The sequence below is a fragment of the Podarcis cretensis genome, assembly GCF_951804945.1.
Source record: "Podarcis cretensis genome assembly, chromosome: 5".
NCBI classification, from domain to species: domain Eukaryota; kingdom Metazoa; phylum Chordata; class Lepidosauria; order Squamata; family Lacertidae; genus Podarcis; species Podarcis cretensis.
The window spans coordinates 10,021,964-10,047,536 of NC_137174.1; the positions used below are offsets into that span (position 1 = coordinate 10,021,964).

Sequence of the window (25,573 nt, forward strand, 5' to 3'; positions counted from 1 at the left end):
GATACGTTTTCATTCTTTTTATTTGAGTTTTTAAAAGCAGACTACAAAAACCTCAGTCAATAGGTTCCCTTGTAGTTATGTTATGTGTAGCAGCCACCCAAGCGATCTGGATAAAACGCCATCCTTTCAGTTGTTCCATTTTTTTTCTCTCATGTGGGTGCTTGTCATTTCACCAGATTTTTTCAGGGACATCTTTGCTCGAACTGTTTATATATAAAGGTTTTCTGACCATCCTCATTTTGTAGAAAAGTGCAAACAAACGGGGACATTTTTTTTTTATGATGGAATTGAGATTTCGGTTGGTTTTCATTAGCGCCTTTTAACAGAAGTGGCTAAATAGAGTGGAACAACCATCCCAAATTCCCAGCAATTTCGTCACTATTTCTTACTGTTCGGGTGAAGAGGTCTTAGCTGATCGCAGACTAAATGTGAGCAGCAGTTGATTTGACTCATAAAAAAGCAATTGCAGTCTTAGGCTGCATAAACAGAAGCTGTGTCCAGATAGCAAGGAATAATAATTCCACTGTCCTTTACTGGTCTTGCTGTATTTTGAGTACAGTGGTAGCTTGGTTTATGAACTTAATCCATTCCGAAAGTCCATTCTTAAACCAAATCCGTTCTTAAACCGAGGCGAGCTTTCCCTTATGAGGCCTCCCGCTGCCAGTGCCCTTCCACGGTTCGGATTCCATTCTTAGACTGAGGTAAAGTTCACAAACCGGGACACTACTTCTGGTTTTGCGGAGTTTGTAAACCGAATAGTTCGTAAACAGGGCTGTTCTTAAACCGAGGTACCACTGTACTGCCTCTAGTTCAGAATGCCCTACTTTAAGGACATTGATAGAACTGAACCACCTGTGGTTTTTAATCCCCTTTGTTCTGAAGATCATTATTTATATTCTAGGCTTAGCCGGACTATATCCCTGTGTTTGTGGATGAGTGGATTTTTGTGTTAGTAAGTTCAGAAGTAAAAATTGAGTTCAGAAGATCACAGCTTTATTGGGATAACGTTGGGATGTGCCAATTAATACATTTTGATAATGGAAAATCGTTGCAGGAATGAATTGAAAATTTTGCCTCCACAAAACGTAATTTCCACCCCTCCCTTGCTTCTCTTTCAAGATTCTCCATCGTCAGGTGATGATGAAGAGGAAGATGAAGATGAAGATGACTCTGAAGACGGAGGTAAATATCTGGGGTTTGGGACACATTCAGAGTAATTCACAAGAATGCTTATACTAGCTAAACTATTGGCATCAATGGGGCTTGGAACTGTTGGAATCATTCGTGCAGATGGGGGGGCGTAGATTGGCATGTAGGCTCCAGGGATTTCAACCTTTGTTTTACAGTATCTAGCACTGAGTCAAAACTTTTCAGCATTTCAATGTTTTTACTGTTATCTACAGTGGTGCCTCGCAAGACGAAAAGAATCCGTTCCGCGATTCACTTCGTCTAGTGGTTTTTTCGTCTTACGAAGCAAGCCCATTGACGGCTTAGCGGAATAGCGCTATTAGCGGCTTAGCGGCTTTTAGCGGCTTTTAGCGGCTTATCGGATAAGCAGATAAGCGGCTTAGTGGCTTAGAAAAAGGGGGGGAAGGGGAAAAAACCCGCAGGAACTCGCAAGACATTTTCGTCTTGCGAAGCAAGCCCATAGGAAATTCGTTTTGCGAAGCACCTCCAAAACGGAAAACCCTTCCGTCTAGCGGGTTTTCCGTCTTGCGAGGCATTCGTCTTGCGGGGCACCACTGTATTTGAGTGGTTATGCTACTGCACCAAAGACCTCAATTTCTCAGTTGTTTTCTAAGGGCAGCAATCCATTCTTCACTAGAGAAATATTTTTAAAAGAGTTTCAGAATTAATCAGGAAGCCCTTTCTTAAAAGAATAGGTGTGTAAACTCTTCTTCTGTTTCTGTGGCTCCCCCATTGCTGTCCTTAAATAGCAACTGAATTGGGTGGGCGGATTTCCATGCAGCATATTGTGTTCGCTTCTACCATACTAGGAGGGACGAGACTACTCATGTACAAGGCAATAGAACACTGGCCTTAATTTGGAGTCAATATGCGATATCATGGAAAATACCTGGGAAGGACAGTGGTATTTCAAAACCACTGCATTCAAAGGTAGCAGAACCCTTTAAAATTGAAATCACTAATGATTTTTAAAAGTCTTTTTGTTTTTTCCTATGTATGGACTAGGGTTATTTGGGACAATGGGATGAAGTGCTTTGCAAGTGTCACACATATCTATGCACTGAATTGGTGCACTGATTATTAACGTGACTTTGCTTACCTCTTTGCCGACTGCTAGGGATGCGGGTGGCACTGTGGGTTAAACCACGGGGTGAGCTCCCGTTGCTCGGTCCCTGCTCCTGCCAACCTAGCAGTTCGAAAGCATGTCCAAGTGCAAGTAGATAAATAGGTACCACTCCGGCGGGAAGGTAAACGGTGTTTCCGTGTGCTGCTCTGGTTCGCCAGAAGCGGCTTAGTCATGCTGGCCACATGACCCGGAAGCTGTACACTGGCTCCCTCGGCCAATAAAGCGAGATGAGCACCGCAACCCCAGAGTCGGCCACGACTGGACCTAATGGTCAGGGGTCCCTTTACCTTTACCTATGCTGACTGCTGCCAATCAGTCCATGTGCACTGGCCTCCCATACACCTTCTTGCAAACAGACGAGGCGCTTCTTTTGAGGTGCTTCCTGGGACGACATTCTGATCACTGGAGGCCCACTTCTGAAGCACCTTGGGAAGAAATTTCTTTAGCGCTTATTGTCTCTTTTTTCTGAGATCTTTCTGTTGCGTGTCAAGACCCCGAAGCCACCCCCTCGTTGATGAATAAGACACAAGGACACATATATTAGGTTAATGGTTATTGGGCAGATTTAGGCCACAACTTTATTGGTTACAGAATGTGAGCAGTATTGGCTTAGGCATTGGAGTTGACCTGACTATAGCTGACTCCTGCCCGTCGCGCAGGGAGTCCAGTAATGGTCAACCACCGGTAGGGGGAGTCCCATAGATGCAAACCAACTCAAACTCCCCCTGGGTTCCCGACGGGGTCGTGGCATGGCCCTAGCCCCGTCCCGGGCTTCGGACAAGATCCACACCCCCGGATTCCTTTAACAGAATACCCTTCAGCTTGGAGGGGCAGGTGATGGCCACCTCCCCTGCCCCATCATAAGGTCAACCAATGCCTAATCGCCAAACCTTACAAAGTTGCGACAATTGCTACGAGGTAGGCGAAAACCAAATGGCCCATGGCAGGTTGCCAAGTGGAAAAATTCCTACCAGAAATAATCCAGAATGCGGCAGCTAGACTTGTGACTGGTGGCGGCCGCCGAGACCACATAACACTGGTCTTGAAAGACCTACATTGGCTCCCAGTATGTTTCCAAGCACAATTCACAGTGTTGGTGTTGACCTTTAAAGCCCTAAACAGTCTTGGCCCAGTATACCTGAAGGAGCGTCTCCACCCCCATCGTTCTGCTCGGACGCTGAGGTCCAGCGCCGAGGGCCTTCTGGCAGTTCCCTCATTGTGAGAAGCAAAGCTACAGAGAACCAGGCAGAGCGCCTTCTCGGTAGTGGCGCCCGCCCTGTGGAACTCCCTCCCACCAGATGTCAAAGAGATAAAACAACTACCTGACATTCAGAAGACATCTCAAGGCAGCCCTGTTCAGGGAAGTTTTTAATGTGTGACATTTTAGTGTATTTTTGGTCTTGTGGAAGCCACCCAGAGTGGCTGGGGAAACCCAGCCAGATGGGCGGGGTACAAATAATAAATTAGTATTATTATTATTACTACTACTACTACTACCAGGCCCCTCAACGGCGACCAACCGAGGTCCATAGCAAGGCCAATGTTGAAACCTGAAAATAGGGAGGGCAGGTGGGAGATTGAGGAGGTGAGCCAAGAGGAAGCATTTAAATGGGGCCCGGCCATGCCCCCCAGCCAGTGGATTGGCTGGCTGGAAATGATGTGGCCGGGAACGCCCCCGGAGGGGAGTGGTTGGCCACGTGGTCCACCGCACCTCCTCCCCACTGGGAAGTGGAGTGGATTTGCTCACCTTTCTTGACTTGCTGAGCTCAGCATTTTACTGAGGAGAGAGCTTTCTCATTCATATAGCCTGAGGACCTTAATCCGATGCTAACTTGGCATGGCGTTTGTTTTTCATTTCACTGAGGTCACTCTGGAGCCGTTTCAGTTCTTTCAAGAATTGGGTCTCATCAGCAAGCTTCTCCAAGGCTCATAAAACAACTACCTTGCTCTTTCCCAACCTATGAAAAAGCCTCTCCTCCTCCAGGAGGGGAGGGGTTGTGAGCGGGAGACGATTCCCGCGTCATGCAGGGGGCGTTCGCCCCCTGCTTCAACTCAACTCCAGGGCTGGCACGCCACGCCCCTCCCCGGTTGGGCATCCAATAGGGAAGCTTGGTGGGGGCGTGGCTTGCTGCTCAAATGCAGCCGCGCCAGCCATCCCCGCCATTGCACATACATTTTCTTTGCGTCACCCACCCTCCACTCCCTTTTAGAGTTAGCTTTCCTGAGACTTTGCTATGGACCTCTGTTTGGTCGCCCTGTTTAACCAGGGGGCCTGATAGGAGTTTTTTCCAATTGGCTAAATTGGCCCAGTCTCTTGGTTTTTTTCGCCTACCTCGTAGCAACCGTCACAACTTTCGTGGTATTTGGCGGTTAGGCATTGGAATGTGTTGTTGGTGTTTCGGGGGGCTAGGTGTGGCCATCGCCTACCCCAATAATTTTGGGTATTCCGCTAAAGGAATCCGGCGGTCGTGGATCCTGTCCGATGCCTGTGTGGCGGGGGGCCATGGCACATCAGGGGGGAGCTTATAGTTGTATTAGCATCAACAGGCTCCTCCTTCTGGTGAATAAACCCCCTTTGGGCTCACCCCACTACGAGTGGGTGGAGTCTAAAGTTCCGCGGTCCAATGCCTAAGCCAATACTTTCTCACATGCTGTAATCAATAAAGTTGTGGCCTTTTCCTTACCCATTAACCTTACATACTGTATCCCCACTTGGGGAATAAAGACATGCTCGCCAACGGACATGGTGTGTTTCTTCAGTTGCTCTGCTTTGTGTCTACAGTTGCTCCTTACTGGACCCGCCTCGAGATAATGGATCGGAAGCTACTGGCTGTTCCTGCTGCAAACACTGTTCGCTTTCGCTGCCCGGCTGCTGGGAATCCCTCTCCTTCTATACACTGGCTGAAAAACGGCAAAGAATTCAAAGGAGAACACCGTATTGGGGGCATCAAAGTAAGACGTCAGCGGTCTAAATATCAATTTGGTCCATTTCTTGACCTCCAGCTTTGAAAACCTCTTGGAATTGTCGCACCTGAAGTTTTGCTCACTGAACAATTTTGAAAGGGCAGTTGGATATGGGATCCACCACTTTCACATCATAGATAATTTCCTTTCCAGTCTGTGCTTCTTTATAGCCAAACTGCTTTGCAGATTCTCTCCTTGGGTATAATTTTTAGAATGCAAAATGTGACGGGGATACTGTCATAAACTGAATATATTGGTGAGACAGTTGAAGCATATGAACAACGTTGTAGGTATTTCCCTCCCCCATGTATTTGGATGAATTATTAGATTCAGGTTGTTCTTGAATCATTCAGCCAGGACACTGAGGTCCAGCTCCGAGGGCCTTCTGGCGGTTCCCTCATTGCGAGAAGTGAGGTTACAGGGAACCAGGCAGAGGGCCTTCTCGGTAGCGGCGCCCACCCTGTGGAACGCCATCCCATCAGATGTCGAGGAAATAAACAACTACCTGACTTTTAGAAGATATCTGAAGGCAGCCCTGTTTAGGGGAGTTTTTAATGGTTGATGTTTTATTGTGCTTTTAATATTCTGTTGGAGCTGCTCAAAGTGGCTGGGGAAACCCAGCCAGATTAAATTATTATTATTATTATTATTATTATTATTATTATTATTATTATGTTTCCCAACCCCTAGTTGCAGCCCATTTACAAATTTCGTGAGAATTTTCCTATGTTGCTGAATCTAGTGTATGTACAAAAAATACTAGGAAGCATGTCTGCCACTTCGACAAAGCAAAGTAATACTTTTAGCTTTAAACCATTTGCCGTGATTAACATCCTGCGGAATTAAATGAATGCTCATTCCTCAAAAGTTTGCTTGGTTCATGTGAATAATCTGCAATCCCATTTATTGGGCCCTATAAAAGAAGAGTGGGGGTTTTTTTGGGGGGGGGGGTTCAAGAGTTGTTTCGCTTGTGATCAAATACTTCTTCCTGACCATTCTGATGTAGGAAATTACTGAAGTTTTGTTTGAGATTAATTCTCACATTAACTGGCTGCAGACTACATACCATATTTTTTGCTCTATAAGACGCACCAGACCACAAGACACACCTAGGTTTTGGAGGTGGAAAACAAGAAAATAAATATTCTGAATCTCAGAAGCCAGAACAACAAGAGGGATCGCTGCGCAGTGAAAGCAGCGGTGCCTCTTGCTTTTCTGGCTTCTGTGATAGCTGCGCAGCCTGCATTCGCTCCATAAGACACACACACATTTCCCCTTATTTTTAAGGAGGGAAAAAGTGAGTCTTATAGAGCAAAAAATACGGTATTTAACAACATAGGAATAGGTTTCCGTCAGGATATTAAACTTTTGATAGAAAGTCTTTAAAATGGGATCAGAGCTGAGATTGACTTGGCTTCCTTGTTGCTTTAGTACTTTTAACAACCAGGTTCCAAATCTGATTTCCTTTTGCCATATTTCACTCCACTCTCTTCTGAGATAGATCCTGCAAAGGAGGCTGATTTGTGGTTATTCTTCATTTCCTCCTCTGCAGTTGCGACATCAGCAGTGGAGCCTTGTCATGGAAAGTGTGGTTCCATCGGATCGAGGCAACTACACCTGTGTGGTGCGGAATAAATATGGCATCATTTGGCATACCTACCAGCTTGATGTTCTTGGTAAGTGTTCTTACTGCCTGTTTGCAACAGGTGGACAGTGTTACTCAAGTGGCTTGGAGCTGAGGGTGGACGTGATTTAGTTCCTTCCTGCTGGGCTTTCCACTTACTGGCCTAGTAGTCACGAGTCTGCACAACTGCAGCCTCCGGAATTCAAGGGCAGCCTCACATACAGTGAATTGTTGTTGTTGTTGTTTAGTCGTGTCCGACTCTTCTTGACCCCATGGACCAGAGAGCACGCCAGGCACTCCTGTCTTCCACTGCCTCCCACAGTTTGGTCAAACTCATGCTGGTAGCTTCGAGAACACTGTCCAACCATCTCGTCCTCTGTCCTCCTCTTCTCCTTGTGCCCTCCATCTTTCCCAACATCAGGGTCTTTTCCAGGGAGTCTTCTCTTCTCATGAGGTGGCCAAAGTATTGGAGCCTCAGCTTCAGGATCTGTCCTTCCAGTGAGCACTCAGGGCTGATTTCCTTCAGAATGGATAGGTTTGATCTTCTTGCAGTCCATGGGACTCGAGAATTCAAAAGCATCAATTCTTCAGCGATCAGCCTTCTTTATGGTCCAGCTCTCACTTCCATACATCACTACTGGGGAAACCATGGCTTTAACCATACGGACCTTTGTTGGCAAGATGATGTCTCTGCTTTTTAAGATGCTGTCTAGGTTTGTCATTGCTTTTCTCCCAAGAAGCAGGCGTCTTTTAATTTCGTGGCTGCTGTCACCATCTGCAGTGATCATGGAGCCCAAGAAAGTAAAATCTCTCACTGCCTCCATTTCTTCCCCTTCTATTTGCCAGGAGATGATATGACCAGTAGCCATGATCTTAGTTTTTTTGATGTTGAGCTTCAGACCATATTTTGCACTCTCCTCTTTCATCCTCATTAAGAGGTTCTTTAATTCCTTAAGAGGTTCTTTAATTCCATACAGTGCATTACAGTCGTCCAAAGGGACTGGTGCTTGCATATGGCTTATGCAACGTACTCTGATGGCAGAATTTGGATTCCCTTGAGGCTGAATGGGTATTTGTTGAAGCTGCCTCCGCAGAGCCCTGTCTTTTGTTATTTCTCTCTTTCTGGCTGTTAGGTTATAGCTATATGTGGCCAAGAGAACTGGGCCTGGAGTCAACATGCAGCAAATGTCAGGGCCCATGGTGCTCAGAGGAACCATTGGGGGTTAAGCCACCTCCTTCTTAACTTTTTTCTTTTAGCCCAGAATTCATCAGAGAAGTGTAAAACGAAGTACCCGGTAACCGAAATCCCTTCTCTCAGTGCTTTTCTGTCAAATTTTGGGCTTAGTGCCATCACCTGTCTCTGGCTCCCAAGGATGCTGGCCCTGGAGATAATCATTTTGCCTTGAGAAAAGCCTCCACCGCCCAGTATTATTTTAATTTACCTTCCTTGTGTGATTCTGCTGAGCATATACCTGTGTTTCTTATGGCCTGAGCTTAGACCAAGACTGTATGCTGCCATGCTGATGTAAAATGGTAAAGGACCCCGGACAGTTAAGTCCAGTCGCGAACAACTCTGGGGTTGCGGCGCTCATCTCACTTTACTGGCCAAGGGAGCCGGCATACAGCTTCCGGGTCGTGTGGCTAGCATGACTAAGCCGCTTCTGGCAAACCAGAGCAGCGCACAGAAACGCCGTTTACCTTCCCGCTGGAGCGGTACCTATTTATCTACTTGCACTTTGACGTGCTTTCGAACTGCTAGGTTGGCAGGAGCAGGGACCGAGCAACGGGAACTCACCCCGTCGCGGGGATTTGAACCGCCGACCTTCTGATCGGCAAGCCCTAGGCTCTGTGGTTTAACCCACAGCTCCACCGCTGATGCTTAATCTGAGATTCTGCACTGTACAGAATAACAAGTCAAAGCACCAATATCATCTTGCCATCAATCGGTTGCCCTGCAGTTGTTTACAGCGAATCCTTCCTCCGACTGAATTCACACAGCAGCATTCAAAGGCTTTCCAGAAAAGAACTGTTTTCCAAAAGAGCAATCTCTATATATCAGGTTCCCAATGAACTACCGGAAAAGAGCCAGCTCATTCCTCCTTTCTTTTCTTCTGCAGAAAGATCACCCCACCGTCCTATTCTCCAGGCAGGCTTGCCTGCTAACCAGACTGTGGTGATTGGGAGTGATGTTAAATTCCTGTGCAAAGTGTACAGCGATGCCCAGCCTCACATCCAGTGGCTGAAACATGTGGAGGTCAATGGAAGCAAATATGGACCAGATGGGACTCCGTATGTCACTGTCCTAAAGGTTGGTACACAGCTACACATCCCCTTTATGGCCACTGCATGCTAGAGTTTGACCTGTACTCTTGAGGCACTGCCTCAAAGCAGCGAATACTTCTGGAACCTCTTGATTTGGGCATTATTGACGCTAAAGGCACATACCTTAAAAGCAGGCAGAAAGCCATGTATCACTCTCATTTCCACCCAAATTTGCAGGTACATTTGGGGGGAAATCTTCTGCAAAATCCAAAATATGGTAGGGCTACTACCAGACTTGTGACAAGCTGGTATAGCATAATGGTTAAGAGACTGCAGCTGCAATCGTAATCCCATTTACCTAGAAGTCGGCTGCAATGAATTTAATAGAACTTTCTGAGAAGATATGGTTAGGATTGCATCAGTCAGGAAATCTCTGGTTGAGCCTCGCTCCTGCCATGATCTTGTTAGGGGGTCTTAGGCAAGCCATTCCTTCTTAGCCTCAACTCCCAGCATTCATGCAACAGAGAATTTTATACTAACTTGCCTTACAGGGTCCTTGTAAGTATTGCAGCTGGATAACACACGTTAAAAACTTGAATCATAGAACCATAGAATCATAGAACATAGAACATAGAATTGTATGTTTGGGATGGACACCAGCAGTCATCTAGTCCAAACCCCTACAATGGTAGGAATCACTTGAAAATGAAAAAGAGGGATAAGTATTCTTACTTTAAAGGACCATTATTAGGTAACAGGATTTCAGATTTAGCATCTGATCCAGCAAGCAAGAGGCGCACCCTATTTCCTCTCCTACATGATTAACTCCTTTGCCAAATAATATACAGGAAAAGTGCATTATGGTGCTTGTCATATTAGGGACGTGGTATGTTTGTATGGAGGGACGCGGGTGGCGCTGTGGGTTAAACCACAGAGCCTAGGACTTGCCGATCAGAAGGTCAGCGGTTCGAATCCCCGCGTTGCTCGGTCCCTGCTCCTGCCAACCTAGCAGTTCGAAGTGCAAGTAGATAAATAGGTACCACTCCGGCGGGAAGGTAAACGGCGTTTCCGTGTGCTGCTCTGGTTCACCAGAAGCGGCTTAGTCATGCTGGCCACATGACCCGAAAGCTGTACGCCGGCTCCCTCGGCCAATAAAGCAAGATGAGTGCCGCAACCCCAGAGTCGGTCACGACTGGACCTAATGGTCAGGGGTCCCTGTACCTTTACCTTTATGTTTGTATGGAGAGTGATGGAATGTAAAAGCACCACTCTATTTCAACATAAAAGATAGGGAGAAATAACAGAATTCATAATCGGCTGTTAAAATTGTATATACTTTGGTCCAGTTGAAGTTTGCAAGCTGTTCTTCAGAAACAGCCCCTCGCAGTGCACATCATGGTAATCCAATCTAGCTGTGACTAGGGCATGGATGATGGAAGCCAGGTCTGTAGGACAGAGTGCAGAGTGCAGAGTCCAGCCAAAACAACCACCTGTCTTTCAATGTCAAGTGGAACCCCCCAAGTTGGAAATTTACTTTTTAAGGAGGAGTGCAAATCCATCCAAAACCTGGTTCCAGATTGGAATCCCCAGCTTTGATGTCTATGGCAGATCCATTCCTTGATCCAGTCCAGGATTCCAGAATTATGTGGACTGAGCATAGACTTGTGGACCTACAGAGAGGAACACCGGTCCCTATGTAACTGGGAGCTAGGAAAGTGCTCTAAACTAAACTTCTTCATCCAGCAAGCATCACTGATGGGGCACTTTTGGTGGCTCCCCACAACCGTTGGCCGTTACTAGCCTTCAGTGAGGCAGGGCCTGCCTGCTAGCAGAGGCTCGCGAGGAATCATTACTGCCATCTTTCATCTTCCGAAAACTGTGCTGTTTACGCAGGCCTTTACAACATGATTCCCCTCCTTCCTTAACCAACCAGTATTTACTGATGTTTTTATTGAGGCAGACTTAACCATGATCTTATATATGGCCTTGATATAGTTCCATGAAAGTGCAAACTATTACCGTATTTTTTGCTCTATAAGACGCACTTTTTCCCTCCTAAAAAGTAAGGCGAAATGTGTGTGCATCTTATGGAGCGAATGCAGGCTGCAATGCTATCCCAGAAACTAGAACAGCGAGAGGGATCGCTGTGCAGCGCTCCCTCTCGCTGTTCTAGCTTCTGGCTTAGCCGCGCTCTGTCCCTTCTCCCATCTCCCGGAAAAGCCCACAAGAGCCGCGCTCCCTTTAAGGAGCCGCGTGGAGCGTGTGTGTGGCTCTTGGGGGCTTTTCCCTGAGGAGGGAGAAAGGCAGCCCATCAGTGACGGGCTGCCCTTCACCCTCCTCAGGGAAACGCCTGCAAGCGCCGCACACACGCTCCACGCGGCTCTTTATAATAATAATAATAATAATTTTTTATTTATACCCCGCCCTCCCCAGCCAAGGCCGGGCTCAGAGCAGCTTACAAGCAATAATAAAAACAAGATGAATGATTACAAACTTAAAAACAAAAATAAAATACAACATTAAAATAATGGAACATTAAAATATTAAAATGTAGCCTCATCGCAGGAGGAGATGTATACAGGCTCTGCTCAGCACTCCCTTTAAAGAATATTTTTTTCTTGCATTCCCCCTCTAAAGACTAGGTGCGTCTTATGGTCAGGTGAATCTTATGGAGCGAAAAATACGGTAATACTTCAGCAGATAAATGATAAAAGGCGAGATAATATGGATCCTTAAAACACTGCATAGGCAAGTATCCACGGGGTGGGGCAGCAGTCTCCAACTGATCCTGAGATCCCTCTTTAAAAATGAAGGGGCAACTGTGCTCCCCAAAATATGCATGAGAACGGGATACAGTTTTTATAGCTGCCCATAGCTCCATCTGCTTGTGTTTGTGAGCCTGCATTTGGCTTTCTCAGCTCTTCGTGTCCAGCTCTAGCAAAACTACATTTCTGACATACCTTCGAGGCATCCAAGCAAGTACTGTTCTCTTGGAAGATCGTGAAGATCTCATGATCGTTACGCAAGCAGAACATCAGGACCTTGGCAGATCACTCAGCAGCCTGGGTGCAAGTGAAGCAGGCAAATTGAACCATTCCCCAGGCCCACAGTGAATCCCAGACACTTGCTGAGTTTTCCCCCCTGCCTAAACCACGATCACTGCCACGGGCTTCTAGCACAGCCTTAACCAACCTGGCAACCTCTCTAAATATTTTGGACTACAACTCCCATAAGCCCCAGACATCACAGAGCTGAATTAAGTCCGTTGGGAGTCCATCTTGAGGGTCTCCAGGTTCGTGAAGTCTGACCAAGATGGATTCCTTTTCATTCTTCGCTTTAGTCTGTGTGACACAACCTGTGTCTTGGCTAGATTTGGCCAGCTAAGGATATTTGCAAATAACGAGCAAATCAGCATGAAGATGATCCTTCAGGGAGGGGTAGCCAACATTCAGTAATGGGAGCTGAAGACTCATCAGTACAGTGGTTCCTCAGGTTACATATACTTCAGGTTACATACGCTTCAGGTTACAGACTCCGCTAACCCAGAAATAGTGCTTCAGGTTAAGAACTTTGCTTCAGGATGAGAACAGAAATCGGGCTCCGGCGGTGGCAGCAGGAGGCCCCATTAGCTAAAGTGGTGCTTCAGGTTAAGAACAGTTTCAGGTTAAGAACAGACCTCCGGAACGAATTAAGTACTTAACCCGAGGTACCACTGTATTGGCTATCCCTCTTTTAACCACTGTAACCCTGGTCCCCCAGGTGAACGTGAAAGGAAATCTCTGTTAGTAGCTGCAACACTTACTGGCTTGTCAGGTGCAAGTAAACTCTGAAAACTGCAGCAAATTGAAGGGAGCTCATTTTTAAAAATGAGGACCTTCAGCCGAAGAAAATTTTCAAATGAGCAGCTTCACAAGCTGCTTAAAAAATGAAAGAAAGAAACTCCGGTTTGGGGTGGTGGGGACAGGACGCGGAATTTGGCTCCTTAGCAAAATCAGAGAGTCCCTTTTGGTCAAGTAATGTGTACATGTTTAAAGAAGAGCCAAGAAGCAGAAATTCAGTCCTGTCTGTCTAATGTGTGATGCAGAGATATTGTTTGGTTTACTGAAGTTGAGGTTTCTGTCTATTCTGCAGTCTCTGATCAGTGCAAACGATGAAGCCGATGCTTTCCTAAATTTGTCTAAAGTGACAGAACAAGATGAAGGCGAATATCTATGTAGAGCCAACAATTTCGTAGGCAGAGCCGAAAAATCATTTTGGCTCCACATTGACAAATCAAAACCAGGTAAACCCTCGACTCTGTCCCAAAGGCTTAGCAACTGCAAGAATGAACTGTAACGCTTGAAGATGCTAGTCGTTTAAAAAATTAATATTTTGTAGTCTTTCCTGTGTATGTCATGATGTCACTACTTATATATTAAGATAATAAAATGCTTTTTAAAAAACAAATCAGTTGCAAAGGAAAAATTCCCACATTGATGACTGTCTGACTTTGCTCATTGCATCTTTATCGCTTCGAGTTGCATGTTAACGACCTGAACTCTCATAACCTTATTATAATTTATAGATAGGCTTTACCGATTTCATTGTTCGTTGAACTCTAAAAATCTCCTGCACATCAAATTCAGGTATCAGGGAGGAAGAGAAAACTTCCCTGCAGTTAAAACAATGTACAGCCCAGTAACTGAAAGATCTCTGACGGAAACTGAGAAAGAGGCAGACAATTCCTTCTCCAGCTTACATCAGGAATCTTTCAGTAATTTGGCATGTAAGTGTGATTAAAATAACCAGAAGTGGGGAACGAGTTACAAGTCGCTGGTTTCAAATTTGATGTTTGGGTGGGTTGGGGGGAAATCCTGATCAATTTTACATTTTTAAAAGTTAAGCTCTCTTTCCCCCATGCTTAACTCATTACTCACATTAACTGCATTTTATCCTTGCTCCTTGCCCTTACTTACTCTCTTTCCCTGTCTCCCTGCCCAGCCATACTAACCAAAAGACAGTCATATATATGTGGAGGAAAATTTTTCATTCTTATGCTTTTGCTTGCATGCATAATTAGTGGGACAGAGTAAGAGCCTGGTGAAGGGACCTCCTTGCTTTTTAAACAACTGGTTGTGGTAGGGCATGAGGACAAGCTACTGGCCTCTCAGATATTGTAAATCTGCTTTTGAAATTTGCCTGAGCATCCGTGTTGCCTTCTCTAGAAATTTGGCTTTGGAATCCTGTGGGTTTCCCCCTCCCCCCCTTCCTTCTTTATCTTGTGTCTTTTTTTTCTCCCTCCGTAGACAGCAGGTGTTAACAAAACAGATAAGGAGCTAGAAATTCTGTACTTACGCAATGTTACTTTTGAGGACGCTGGGGCATATACTTGTCTTGCTGGGAATTCTATTGGGTTTACACACCATACTGCTTGGCTGACGGTATTACCAGGTACTTCGGCTCTGTCACTTTTTTCCTTTTCTTCCTTAAGGGCCTCGGCGCCCACTTCCGAAATGCCAAATTCTTGAGCGGTAGATGAGTGTTACTCTCATAGCCAGCTTGCGTTGAAGCACACGTCACCTTTTCTGCGATATGTAACTTGTTAACCAAGTTGGCAGTCAATGCTTCGATTTCTCACTCCAGAATGAAATTGCATCTAAGTGGGCAGGTGCAATGCTCATGGCTCAGTCTCAAAATGGCCGTCCTCTATTGAGATGTGATGCACAATTTTACCTCCATAGTACCACCAGATTGTTTCAGACTATGTGCCGCTCAAGCATTTGACATTTCTGTATCTTGACTTTATGAATCGGGTGGCTTTTAATATCGTTGAATCTAATTAGAAGTGCTTCTTTGGCTAGATTGGGTCCGTATTTAGTTTTGGAGAACACCAAGGCCCTTCTATGTCATATATCCTACACAGTACAGCCTATAGCATTGACAGCTAATTTCCCATAATGTTCTTGGTGGAGGCTAACTATTGCTGAACAAAATCTCTCATGCTTCCACTCCACAATCACCAATCTTTCTAATACCTGTAGGCTTCTGTTGGGTGGGAATGTTGAAGCTCTGTTACGAATGAATGCCACATCATGACAACAATTGAGAACATGTGCTCTGTAAATTCATTTTCATTAAATACCATAGAGTTTATTGGGTACCATTTCACCCCAGGAGCAGTATATGATTTCTCTAGTAGAGATTTGGCCGGCACAAACAAATCTGTTGAAGACCTTTCTATGTAGATAGGCCTGTGTAACTCTACATTATTATTTTAATCAACCAGTCATTTCAATTATTATTTTTTACTATTTTCATGGTGTTTTAAGTTATATTGCTGTACACCGCCATATTGTATTGTACGAACTGGCGTTGTATGAATACTTTTATTAGTAAATAATGCTTTGTGTCTCTTACCTTGAAAAGCATTTTCTACAAAAACCTATCAGAAACTTTTTATAGACAATTTTATTAAATTCTGGTGGTGATGATTACCTCAGAATCGGGCTCAGTATTCTACCCATTTTATTACTGAGTAATGAAACAGGATCCATGACAGCATTCCCCCAACCTGGTTTCCTCCAGATGTTTGGGACTACATTTCCCATCAGCGCCTGGCAGCACAGCCACTCATTAACTCAGTCCCACATGTGGCAGAACAGTAGAGTGCTTTTCAATGTCCCAGGACACAATCCTTTATTTTTGCTTAAACAGACTTGGATAGTCCAATGATCTGGAGCATATGGGAGTTTTAAGTGTATCAGTAATAGAAGTTTTGTTTGTGTGTTAATAGGGAGGGAGTTGTGGAGAGGGTAGATGCATTTCAATGTGCACTCTGCATATAACAGGCTGAGTTACATATCTTACGGGCCACGTACAAAAACCAGGTATTCCATGGGGTAAACTTTCATTAACAAACGGTGTGAAACAAAGAACAAGGCTAAATGAAAATTGTCTTACACGATCAGCCTATGCTTGGTGTTTAAGTCCTAGAAACTCTATAGATTTCCAAGCAAGACTGAAGAAACCGGAGTTTGTTTGAAAAAAAACAGCCAACCAGCCAACTTTAAGCCCTTCTGTTTTACTTATGTATTATTGCAACTGAACCAAATACTAATGCACGACTTACAGTGCCTTTAGGAAACCCAAACTATCTATTCAAGATTCTTCAGGCATACAATATGGCTAACTAAAAATACATATTTCAGGGAAATAATGTATGTAAAACATATTTTCCCCCATGATTTTTTTTTTTATCTAGGGGGGGACAGAACAAATTGCTGCAAAACTGACACAGAAATTAAATTGGTTGATCTGTTCACCCCTCTTAACAACGTGACAAACCTTTGTGGCACTTAGATTCAGAACATTACTTTAAGCACATAAACATATTTGATTTTGCCACACTTACCTAGTTCCGCTCAATTGTTTTGTGGAAACTGATTGGAATAATAATAAAAATAAAATTTATTTATATCTCACCCTCCCCAGCTGAAGCCGGGCTCAGAGCGGCTAACAACAGTAAAATGATAAAACATTCTAAAATCAATTATAAATTATAAAATTAATTATAAAATTAATTCCAATCAAATTAATGGCAACCATTGGGCTAGAAGTTCTGTGAGGATTGCCAAAGGAGGGAGTCAGGCTATGCCCTAGCCAAAGGCCTGCTGGAACAGCTCTGTCTTGCAGGTCCTGCGGAAAGATGTCAAGTCCCGCAGGGCCTAGTCTCTTGTGACAGAGTGTTCCACCAGATCGGGGCCACAGCCGAAAAGGCCCTGGCTCTGGTTGAGGCCAGCCTAACCTCTCTGTGGCCTGGGACCTTCAAGATGTTTTTGTTTGAAGACCGTAAGTTCCTCTGTGGGACGTACCAGGAGAGGCGGTCCTGTAGGTACGAGGGTCCTAGGCCGTATAGGGCTTTGAAGGACAACTCTTTATCTTTTGGGATGTCACAGGCATTCTGTAGAATATTAGGTTTTGCACATGGCCCCTAAGATATCTACTGTACCGCACAAGGCATTGTGCTGGAGAACATACACTTTGCTGGGTGTTTGGGGTGTGTGGTCCAGATTTGCTAGGTATTGTCTAAATTGAATTGCCTGTCTCCCATTCAGATTCCTAACATATCTCTATTACTCTGCAGCGGAAAAGCGAGTTGCTGTGGACGATTCCAGTTCCCTGTATGCAGGCATCCTCAGCTATGGGACTGGCTTTGTTCTTTTCATCTTGGTGGCCGTGGTGGTGGTTATCTATAGAATTAAAAGGCCCTCCAAAAAACCGATTAGCACCACTACTGTTCAGAAAGTCTCCAAGTTCCCACTCAAGAGACAGGTAACAGAAAGTAGATACAAGGTTCCTATTCCTTCCTTATATCTTTCCTTCCCCTTTGCAATCTTCTGTCTAGATCAGAAATTGCCCTGGTGATATATGTCTCTGGAAGCTGTAAGTGAGATCTTTGAGCGCTGTTAGCAGAAAATGGTTTCATCCACCTATTTTATCTTTGTTTTCATGATTTAAAAACAAAACAAGTGTATAAAATATGGCCTGAAAATCTGGTGGTGATTTAAAATGTTCTGGTTTATAGATCCTGGTTTTCTTTATCTGGTTCTGCTAAGGTCTGACATTTATATAGTGTGTTAAACAGACCTGCTGGCTGAGAAAAAGGCATAGACCTTTCATGTTGGCATAGTTCTGTGCTAGCAAGAGAAACTGGAGGCACAGGGAAGGTCAAGGCTCAACTGGTGTGGGAGATGGCAGATCTTGAAGGGGGCAATTTTCCATTTGCTAGACGTTTGTTTCTCCTTTGTTCGAGCTTCAGTCATTGCTGCATTAGCTGAGTCAAAAGTGGTGACTTCTCTAACAATGAAGTCTTGGGAAAGCGGAAGTGTGGAGTCTCACTCTTGGGCTATGTGTTTTTCCTATACACTGGAAATGTTTTCTCAGGTGGGGAGATCTTTGATGGGAAGCAATAGAATCTCCATTGGCAGAGGTAGATGGCTTGAGGAGCAGACCGAGGTTCTCGCAGGCTGATAATGTCCAAGAGTTAACAGATTCACTCCAGTTAGATGAGACAAATTATATTGTGTGTCTGCATGTTGCAGCTATTTCCCCTGTCAGATAGCTAAACACCGTTGCAGAATTTGGGAGCCGTGCTGATTTAAAACAAAGTATGAGGGACGCGGGTGGCGCTGTGGGTTAAACCACAGAGCCTAGGACTTGCCTATCAGAGGGTCGGCGGTTCGAATCCCCACGACGGGGTGAGCTCCCGTTGCTTGGTCCCTGCTCCTGCCAACCTAGCAGTTCGAAAGCACGTCAAAGTGCAAGTAGATAAATAGGTACCACTCCGGCGGAGAGGTAAACAGTGTTTCCGTGCGCTGCTCTGGTTCGCCAGAAGGGGCTTAGTCATGCTGGCCAGCAGTACGCCGGCTCCCTCGGCCAGTAAAGCGAGATGAGCGCCACAACCCGAGAGTCGGTCACGACCGGACCTAATGGTCAGGGGTCCCTTTACCTTTACCTTTTTATGAGCTTGACATTTGCATATTAAGAGAGGAAGAACCGTGTGTCCATATTGCAGATTATTGAATGAAGCAAAGATTCTTCAGCTAATGCCCTTTTGCTATTCTCTTTCTATGACCTTATATGCTTTCTAATAGAAGCTGTTGGCAATAACACCTCATTTGCTGTATTCAAGCAGGTATCTTTGGAGTCCAACTCCTCCATGAATTCTAATACTCCTCTAGTCAGGATCACCCGCCTTTCCTCCAGTGATGGACCAATGCTGGCAAACGTCTCAGAGCTTGAGCTGCCTGCTGACCCGAAGTGGGAACTGGCAAGATCTCGGTGAGTAAAATGTAGTTTTGAGCTGGTTGACTCTTATTTAGGTCTTTAATATACCACCTTTCATACAGCATCCCAAGTTACATGCTGACGTCTTTGCTTGTGTGTTTTGCTTCAGCCTAACTCTAGGAAAGCCACTGGGTGAAGGCTGCTTTGGTCAAGTAGTAATGGCAGAAGCAATGGGGATCGATAAAGAGAAACCGAACAAGCCTATCACTGTCGCTGTCAAGATGCTGAAAGGTACTGAGAACAGAGAATGGCAAGAACTAGACGCCCACGTCCCTCTGCTCTCCATATTTTTCCTGATTTTCAGCCCTCCCCTGGGTTCCTCCGCATTGGTTTCTCCCAGGTTTCCTGCCCATAGCTGTCAACCGTCCCTTATTTGGCGGGAAACTCCCTTATTCCAGCGCCGTGTCCCGCTGCTGTCCCTTATTGATGATGTCCCTTAAATTTCCCGGGTTTCAAAGGAAGCAGCTCCTCTTCCTCCCTCCCTGCCGGCCAGGGAGGAAGGAGGCTCCAACTGCATTGCTTGGCTGCGTTGCTCATCCAATAAGGAGTCTAAGGAGTCTAAGAATGACTTGAAACACAGGAAATTTAAGGGACATCATCAATAAGGGACAGCAGAAGGACACGGTGCTGGGATAAGGGAGTTTCCCGCCAAATAAGGGACGGTTGACAGCTATGAGTGTATGGGGTGCAGGAATAATTTAATTCAGATTGGTGGCTCTCCTCATCCTTCAACCAGAAGTCTTATATTAACATTATTAATATTATTTCTGTTGTGACAGTTTTGAAACGTTGTCAGTGTTTAAGCAGAAGAGCAGCTCTACATGGCTGTCTTCATCCAGCTCCTAATCCTGCTTAAGCACGTCACTGAAAAGTGAGGTTCCCTCACCACTTTTCTCCAGAACTCCCATCTTTGTAAATGAAGGGATATACGTTTTATATAAAATCGTATACATTTGGCATAATCAAAATAATTTTATTTAATTATTGGAAGGCCTTACCAGGCACCTGAGCCCACTGTATGGTGTAATCCAGAGTTCCCCAAACTTGGGACTCCATCTGTTTTTGAACTACAATCCCCATCATCCCTAGCTGGCAGGACCAGATCTGGAAGCATCCTTTGTTGGTGTTCCCTGGCTTGGATGAGAGGCACTTCATGGGGACAGAGGTTACTGATCATATGTGCAGGCCAGTTCCAGTGCAAAGTAGCAAACGAAGGACTTGGGATGTTCTTGAAGTATATGCGCCAAAGTATGAGTAGACATGGGCTGTATGGCACTGAGTGAATTCCATCCATGGCACATAATAAAACACTGTTTTTCCTGATTGCTTCTTTTCCCTTTCCTGTATAGATGATGCCACGGACAAAGATCTTTCTGACTTAGTCTCAGAAATGGAAATGATGAAGATGATTGGGAAGCACAAGAACATCATTAATCTCTTGGGGGCCTGCACACAGGATGGTATGTTCCCAGGGCTCATGGTTGTGGCGGTTGATGAAGGTGGTCATATAATACATACCTAGGACTTGCCGATCAGAAGGTCGGCGGTTCGAATCCCTGTGATGGGGTGAGCTCCCGTTGCTCGGTCCCTGCTCCTGGCAACCTAGCAGTTCGAAAGCACGTCCAAGTGCAAGTAGATAAATAGGTACCACTCCGGCGGGAAGGTAAACAGCGTTTCCGTGCGCTCCTCTGGTTCTCCAGAAGGGGTTTCATCATGCTGGCCACATGACCAGCTGTACGCTGGCTCCCTCGGCCAATAAAGCGAGATGAGCACCGCAACCCCAGAGTCGGCCACAACTGGACCTAATGGTCAGGGGTCCCTTTACCTTTACCTTATAGCTCTCCCTCATGCCTCTTTGCTGCAATCTCTGTGAGAAGCCGAAAGTCTTCCATTCTGGAAGAGACGTGCCAGATTACCACAGTCTAAATTTGCTTCTGTTTAAATGAGTTTCATGGATGCTTTGAGTCCTCTGCTATAGACCAAGGAGCAGGGGGCTTTTTCTGGCTGGCAGGCCAGATTGTTACCTCCCCATCCCTTGGTGGACCAAATTTGGTAGGTGGGCAGGACCTATCAAACTATACAGAGCTGCTGGCATATTTGAAAGGCCCCCAGAGTTTCCGACCACCTCCACACTGTCACCCTCTACTTTGGCACCGTTGTTGCTGGGTTTTGTGTGTGTTTGTTTCATCTGATGGTGGTGGAGCACTCTTCTTCTGAAGAAGTGCCTGCCTTCTAGACTCAGAGGGGGAGGAACAAGCCAGGATACATACAGAAATATCTTCTTACCACTCATCAGAACGGTAGCTTGTCAGTAGGAAAGAGTTCATTTCGGATAAAAATATATTGTTTTTACTCCAGGTCCTCTCTATGTCCTGGTGGAATATGCATCAAAGGGGAACTTGCGAGAATACCTTAGAGCCCGCCGGCCACCTGGCATGGACTACTCTTTCGATACCTGCAAGCTGCCTGAGGAACAGTTAACGTTTAAAGACTTAGTCTCCTGCGCCTACCAGGTGGCACGAGGGATGGAGTACCTGGCATCTCAGAAAGTAAGTAGCATGCAGCTTTATAAGAAACTAGGGGTTGTCCCCCTGTTTGCCAACTCCACCCAGCTCTCCATCTCCCTAGACCTTGCTGGAGGAAAAAATCCCAAGATGAATGCCTTAGACCAGGTGCAAGGAATAATAATAATAATAATAATAATAATAATAATAATAATAATAATTTATTATTTATTCCCCAGCCACTCTGGGCGGCTTCCAACAAAATATTAAAATACAATAGGCCACCAAACGTTAAAAGCCTCCCTAAACAGGGCTGCCTTCAGATGTCTTCTAAAAGACTGGTAGTTGTTTTTCTCTTTGACATCTGGTGGGAGGGCGTTCCACAGGGCGGGTGCCCCACTACTGAGAAGGCCCTCTGCCTGGTTCCCTGTATCTTGGCTTCTCGCAGCACGGGAACCGCCAGAAGGCCCTCGGCACTGGACCTCACTGTCCGGGCAGAATGATGGGGGTGGAGACGCTCCTTCAGGTATACTGGACCAAAGTCGTTTAGGGCTTTAAAGGTCACCACCAACACTTTGAATTGTGCTTGGAAACATACTAGGACCCAATGTAGGTCTTTCAAGACTGGTATTATGTGGTCTCGGTGACTGCTCCCAGTCACCAGCCTAGCTGCCGCATTCTGGATTAGTTGTAGTTTCTGGGTCACCTTCAAAGGTAGCCTCACATAGAGCACATTGCAGTAGTCCAAGCGGGAGATAACTAGAGCATTCACCACTCTGGCAAGACAGTCCGTGGGCAGATAGGTTCTCATCCTGCATACCAGATGGAGCTGATAAACAGCTGCCCTGAACACATTGACCTGCACCTCCATGGACAGCTGCAAGGGGCACAGTTACCCCATTCAGGACCACGGCGTCCTCCACTCCTGCCCGCCTCCTGTCCCCCCAAAACAGTACTTCTGTCTTGTCAGGATTCAACTTCAATCTGTTAGCCGCCATCCATCCTCCAACCACCTCCAGACACTCACACAGGACCTTCACCGCCTTCACTTGTTCTGATTTGAAAGAGAGGTAGAGCTGGGTATCATCCGCATACTGATGGACACCCAGCCCAAACTCCCTGATGATCTCTCCCAGCGGCTGCATATAGATGTTAAAAAGCATGGGGGAGAGGGCAGAACCCTGAGGCACCCACAAGTGAGAGCCATGGGGTCTGAACACTCATACCCCCACCACCGCTTTCTGAACACGGCTCAGGAACCCTTTTGACTCTCTCCTCATAGGTCAACATTAACAGATGGGTGGGTGGGGCAATCCCATAGCTGTCAACCGTCCCTTATTTGGTGGGAAATCCCTTATCCCAGCGCTGTGTCCCGCTGCTGTCCCTTATTGATGATGTCCCTTAAATTTCCTGGGGTTTCAAAGGAAGCAGCTCCTCTCCCTCCCTCCCTGCCAGCCAAGGAGGAGGGAGGCTCCAACTGTGTTGCTTGGCTGCGTTGCTCACCCAATAAGGAGTCTAAGAATGACTGGGGGGTGGAGCTTGCATGCCTTCTGCTGACCAAATCGGCCACGTTGCCTGGAGTCTCGCCTTTGCTCAGCGCTTCCCAGCAGAGTGGTGACGGTGGTTTTCCTTGCTGCATCCCCTTTGTCGGGTTGCTGCACTGTTGGAACCACCGCTTGAGGCTTCGTTTGGCTGCTGGCTGGGCTTTCTGCCTTTGGCTCGGAGGGGCTCAGAAGTTGAAACTACCTGTGCTTGGAAACTCCCTTATTTTAGCTGCTGATCCCTTATTTTCGAGGTTGCTGGTCCCTTATTTTCAAATCTGTAAATTGACAGCTAAGGACAATCCACATGTCAGTAATGTGGTGTTATTGTGACCTCACACGATTGGTGGGTTGCGCTGCCCACCTGTCTAAATCCCAACATCAGAGGTTGAAAGCGAGAGTGCAGGAAGACTTTGTAAAGCCCACCCCTCGCTGATACTTGCAACCTTTTGCAATTCCCCTCAACTCCTCCTTCACACTCTCAAGGTTGAAGGTGCAAACGAAAAGAGCAAGGAAAATCACCAACCTCAGCTACCTCCCTCCCATCAACAAACAGGTTGCTGCAAAGCAGTTCATTCTGCACAAAGGATTAAATGGCACCCCCGCTGCCTTGAATTTAGAATTTAGATGATGCAGCGGCTCATAAACAATGCATGGTCGTTATTTCATTTTGTAAACATCTTAATTAATGCACGTTTCTTGGGTCCGTCCCCCCCCCCATTCTTTTTCAGTGTATCCATAGGGACTTGGCAGCTAGAAATGTTTTGGTCACAGAAGACAATGTGATGAAGATAGCTGACTTTGGCCTTGCCAGAGATGTTCACAACATTGATTATTACAAGAAGACAACCAATGTGAGTGAAAAGCTCTCAGACATGAAGCTATTCTGGCTACTTAAAGAGCTGGACATCTTGTGGGCATTAAATAGCTTTGCCTTGCATTCTCTTTTAGCAATTCAGGTGAAAGTGAAGCCCTGGGTTTTACTTGAATGTTCACTGTTTCCTGTTTTGTAAGTCAATAACTCAGTTGGTTTCTGAGAGATTAATACAACTTGTTACACACTGTCAGAGGCTCAGGAGCAGAGACACAGGGGAGAGAGGAAACGGAGAGCGAAGGGGAAGAATCTGAGGGCAGCGTAGGGGAGTATGACAGTGGCCCGAGAGATACCATGAGCTTCTCCAGCGATTCAGAAGATTCCCAGAGGGGGGCGCCGATGGCCAGGGCAAGGGGGGTCCCAGGGGGGAGACACCAGAAGCAAGGGGCCAGCGGGGACTCCCAAAGCAGCAGCGGGAGATCAGGACCAGTTCCCCCACCAGAGCGGAGTGGGGGGGAAGAGTCCCATGAATCAGGGCCAGCGTCTCCTCCAGTAGGGAGAGAAAATGAGTCAGAGCTGGCCACGCCTCCATCGGAGAGTGAGGGAACGGAGGGGAAGTCAGGTCCAGCTACCCCCCCAGCCTCTCTGAAGGGGGAAGCAGTGACAGGAGCAGTGAAACGGTCAGAAGGAAGGTTGCCGGCTGGGCGCGCGCCAAGTTCAAATGTACAGGCGCGCGGGACAGCAGGGAGCCCGGATTGGGAGCCAGGTCCTAAAGCACGTCGGAGGCAGGGGGAGGAATCCGGGGACTCAGCATCAGAAGAGTCCAGAAAGGGCGACACCCCAGCGGGCAGGCGGACCCAGAGGAGGAAAGAGCAGAGGAGGAGGTGGAGCAAGGCTAGAGTCTTAAACTGGTGTCTGGGGGGAGGAGATTCAGACGGAACTTCGGCGGTCTAGAGTTGAGACGTAGAGCTGCGCGCCGCGGCTTTGAAATCGAAACTGAACCTTAATAAAGACTTTTGTATATAACAAGAACTGGCGTTGGTCCTTTGTGAGCTGGGACCTTGGGCAGCTCTGACACACACATTCTGGACACCTTGCAGTTTCAAGTCCACAAACAAAACCCAATCTAATTTTGTTCAGTATAGGCTAGAAATAACACATTTATTCTTAAACTAACATAAAAACTATCCCAACTTTCAGAAGAACATTTCTGACAAAAGCTGAGAATTAATATATATATATACTACAAACAGAAAAGGGATCTAACAAAGGAATTATTCAAAAGTCAAACTTCTTCAGCCATGTGATTTATTCATTTTAACTGAGAAATATTCACAGTCTCGGTGCACCTGGCAATAGGTATAGCTGTACTGGACAAATAGTGCTTTTTTTTCTGGGCGTACTCAAGGTTGGACAGTGCTGGTACCTTGTTTTCAAATGTTAAAAGTGTGGCACAATTGGAATGAATTTCAGGAACCAAAATGCTTTTTTCAGTGCAGCCTGAGCAGGAGCAGTGGATGAGATTATAGTTGATTCTTGTAGCTTGTCTTCACTTACCCCACCCTGCTCACAGTTGTGAAGAATATTCCTACACTATGAATGGTCTGTGTCACCATTAAGAAAAAGAGGTAGGAATAGGTCAATATATATGTGGACTGTCCCTGGACCAAGTGACTTTTCTTCAAGTTCTCGAAGTTCTTAACCTAGCTCAAGGTAGTCATCTGA

At 46.0% G+C, this 25,573-nt stretch overlaps 1 protein-coding gene and 1 long non-coding RNA gene across 6 annotated transcripts in view; one reads left to right on the forward strand and one right to left on the reverse strand.

Annotated features, from left to right (window-relative positions):
* LOC307215842 overlaps positions 1-25,573 on the reverse strand; it is a 69,031-nt gene that overhangs the window by 38,278 nt on the left and 5,180 nt on the right. The window lies entirely within an intron of this gene.
* FGFR3 (fibroblast growth factor receptor 3) overlaps positions 1-25,573 on the forward strand; it is a 64,766-nt gene that overhangs the window by 31,070 nt on the left and 8,123 nt on the right. The window contains exons 4-14 of one of the 5 annotated variants that reach the window (XM_079975143.1): positions 1,120-1,182; positions 5,097-5,266; positions 6,831-6,954; positions 9,020-9,210; positions 13,296-13,446; positions 17,287-17,480; positions 18,838-18,983; positions 19,099-19,220; positions 20,339-20,449; positions 21,348-21,538; positions 23,766-23,888. In XM_079975143.1, the coding sequence (XP_079831269.1) occupies positions 1,120-1,182; positions 5,097-5,266; positions 6,831-6,954; positions 9,020-9,210; positions 13,296-13,446; positions 17,287-17,480; positions 18,838-18,983; positions 19,099-19,220; positions 20,339-20,449; positions 21,348-21,538; positions 23,766-23,888 (1,586 nt within the window). Of the gene's footprint in view, positions 1-1,119; positions 1,183-5,096; positions 5,267-6,830; positions 6,955-9,019; positions 9,211-13,295; positions 13,447-14,449; positions 14,595-17,286; positions 17,481-18,834; positions 18,984-19,098; positions 19,221-20,338; positions 20,450-21,347; positions 21,539-23,765; positions 23,889-25,573 lie in introns of all 5 variants that reach the window. The other 4 variants (XM_079975144.1, XM_079975145.1, XM_079975146.1 and 1 more) reach the window with 4 other exon arrangements.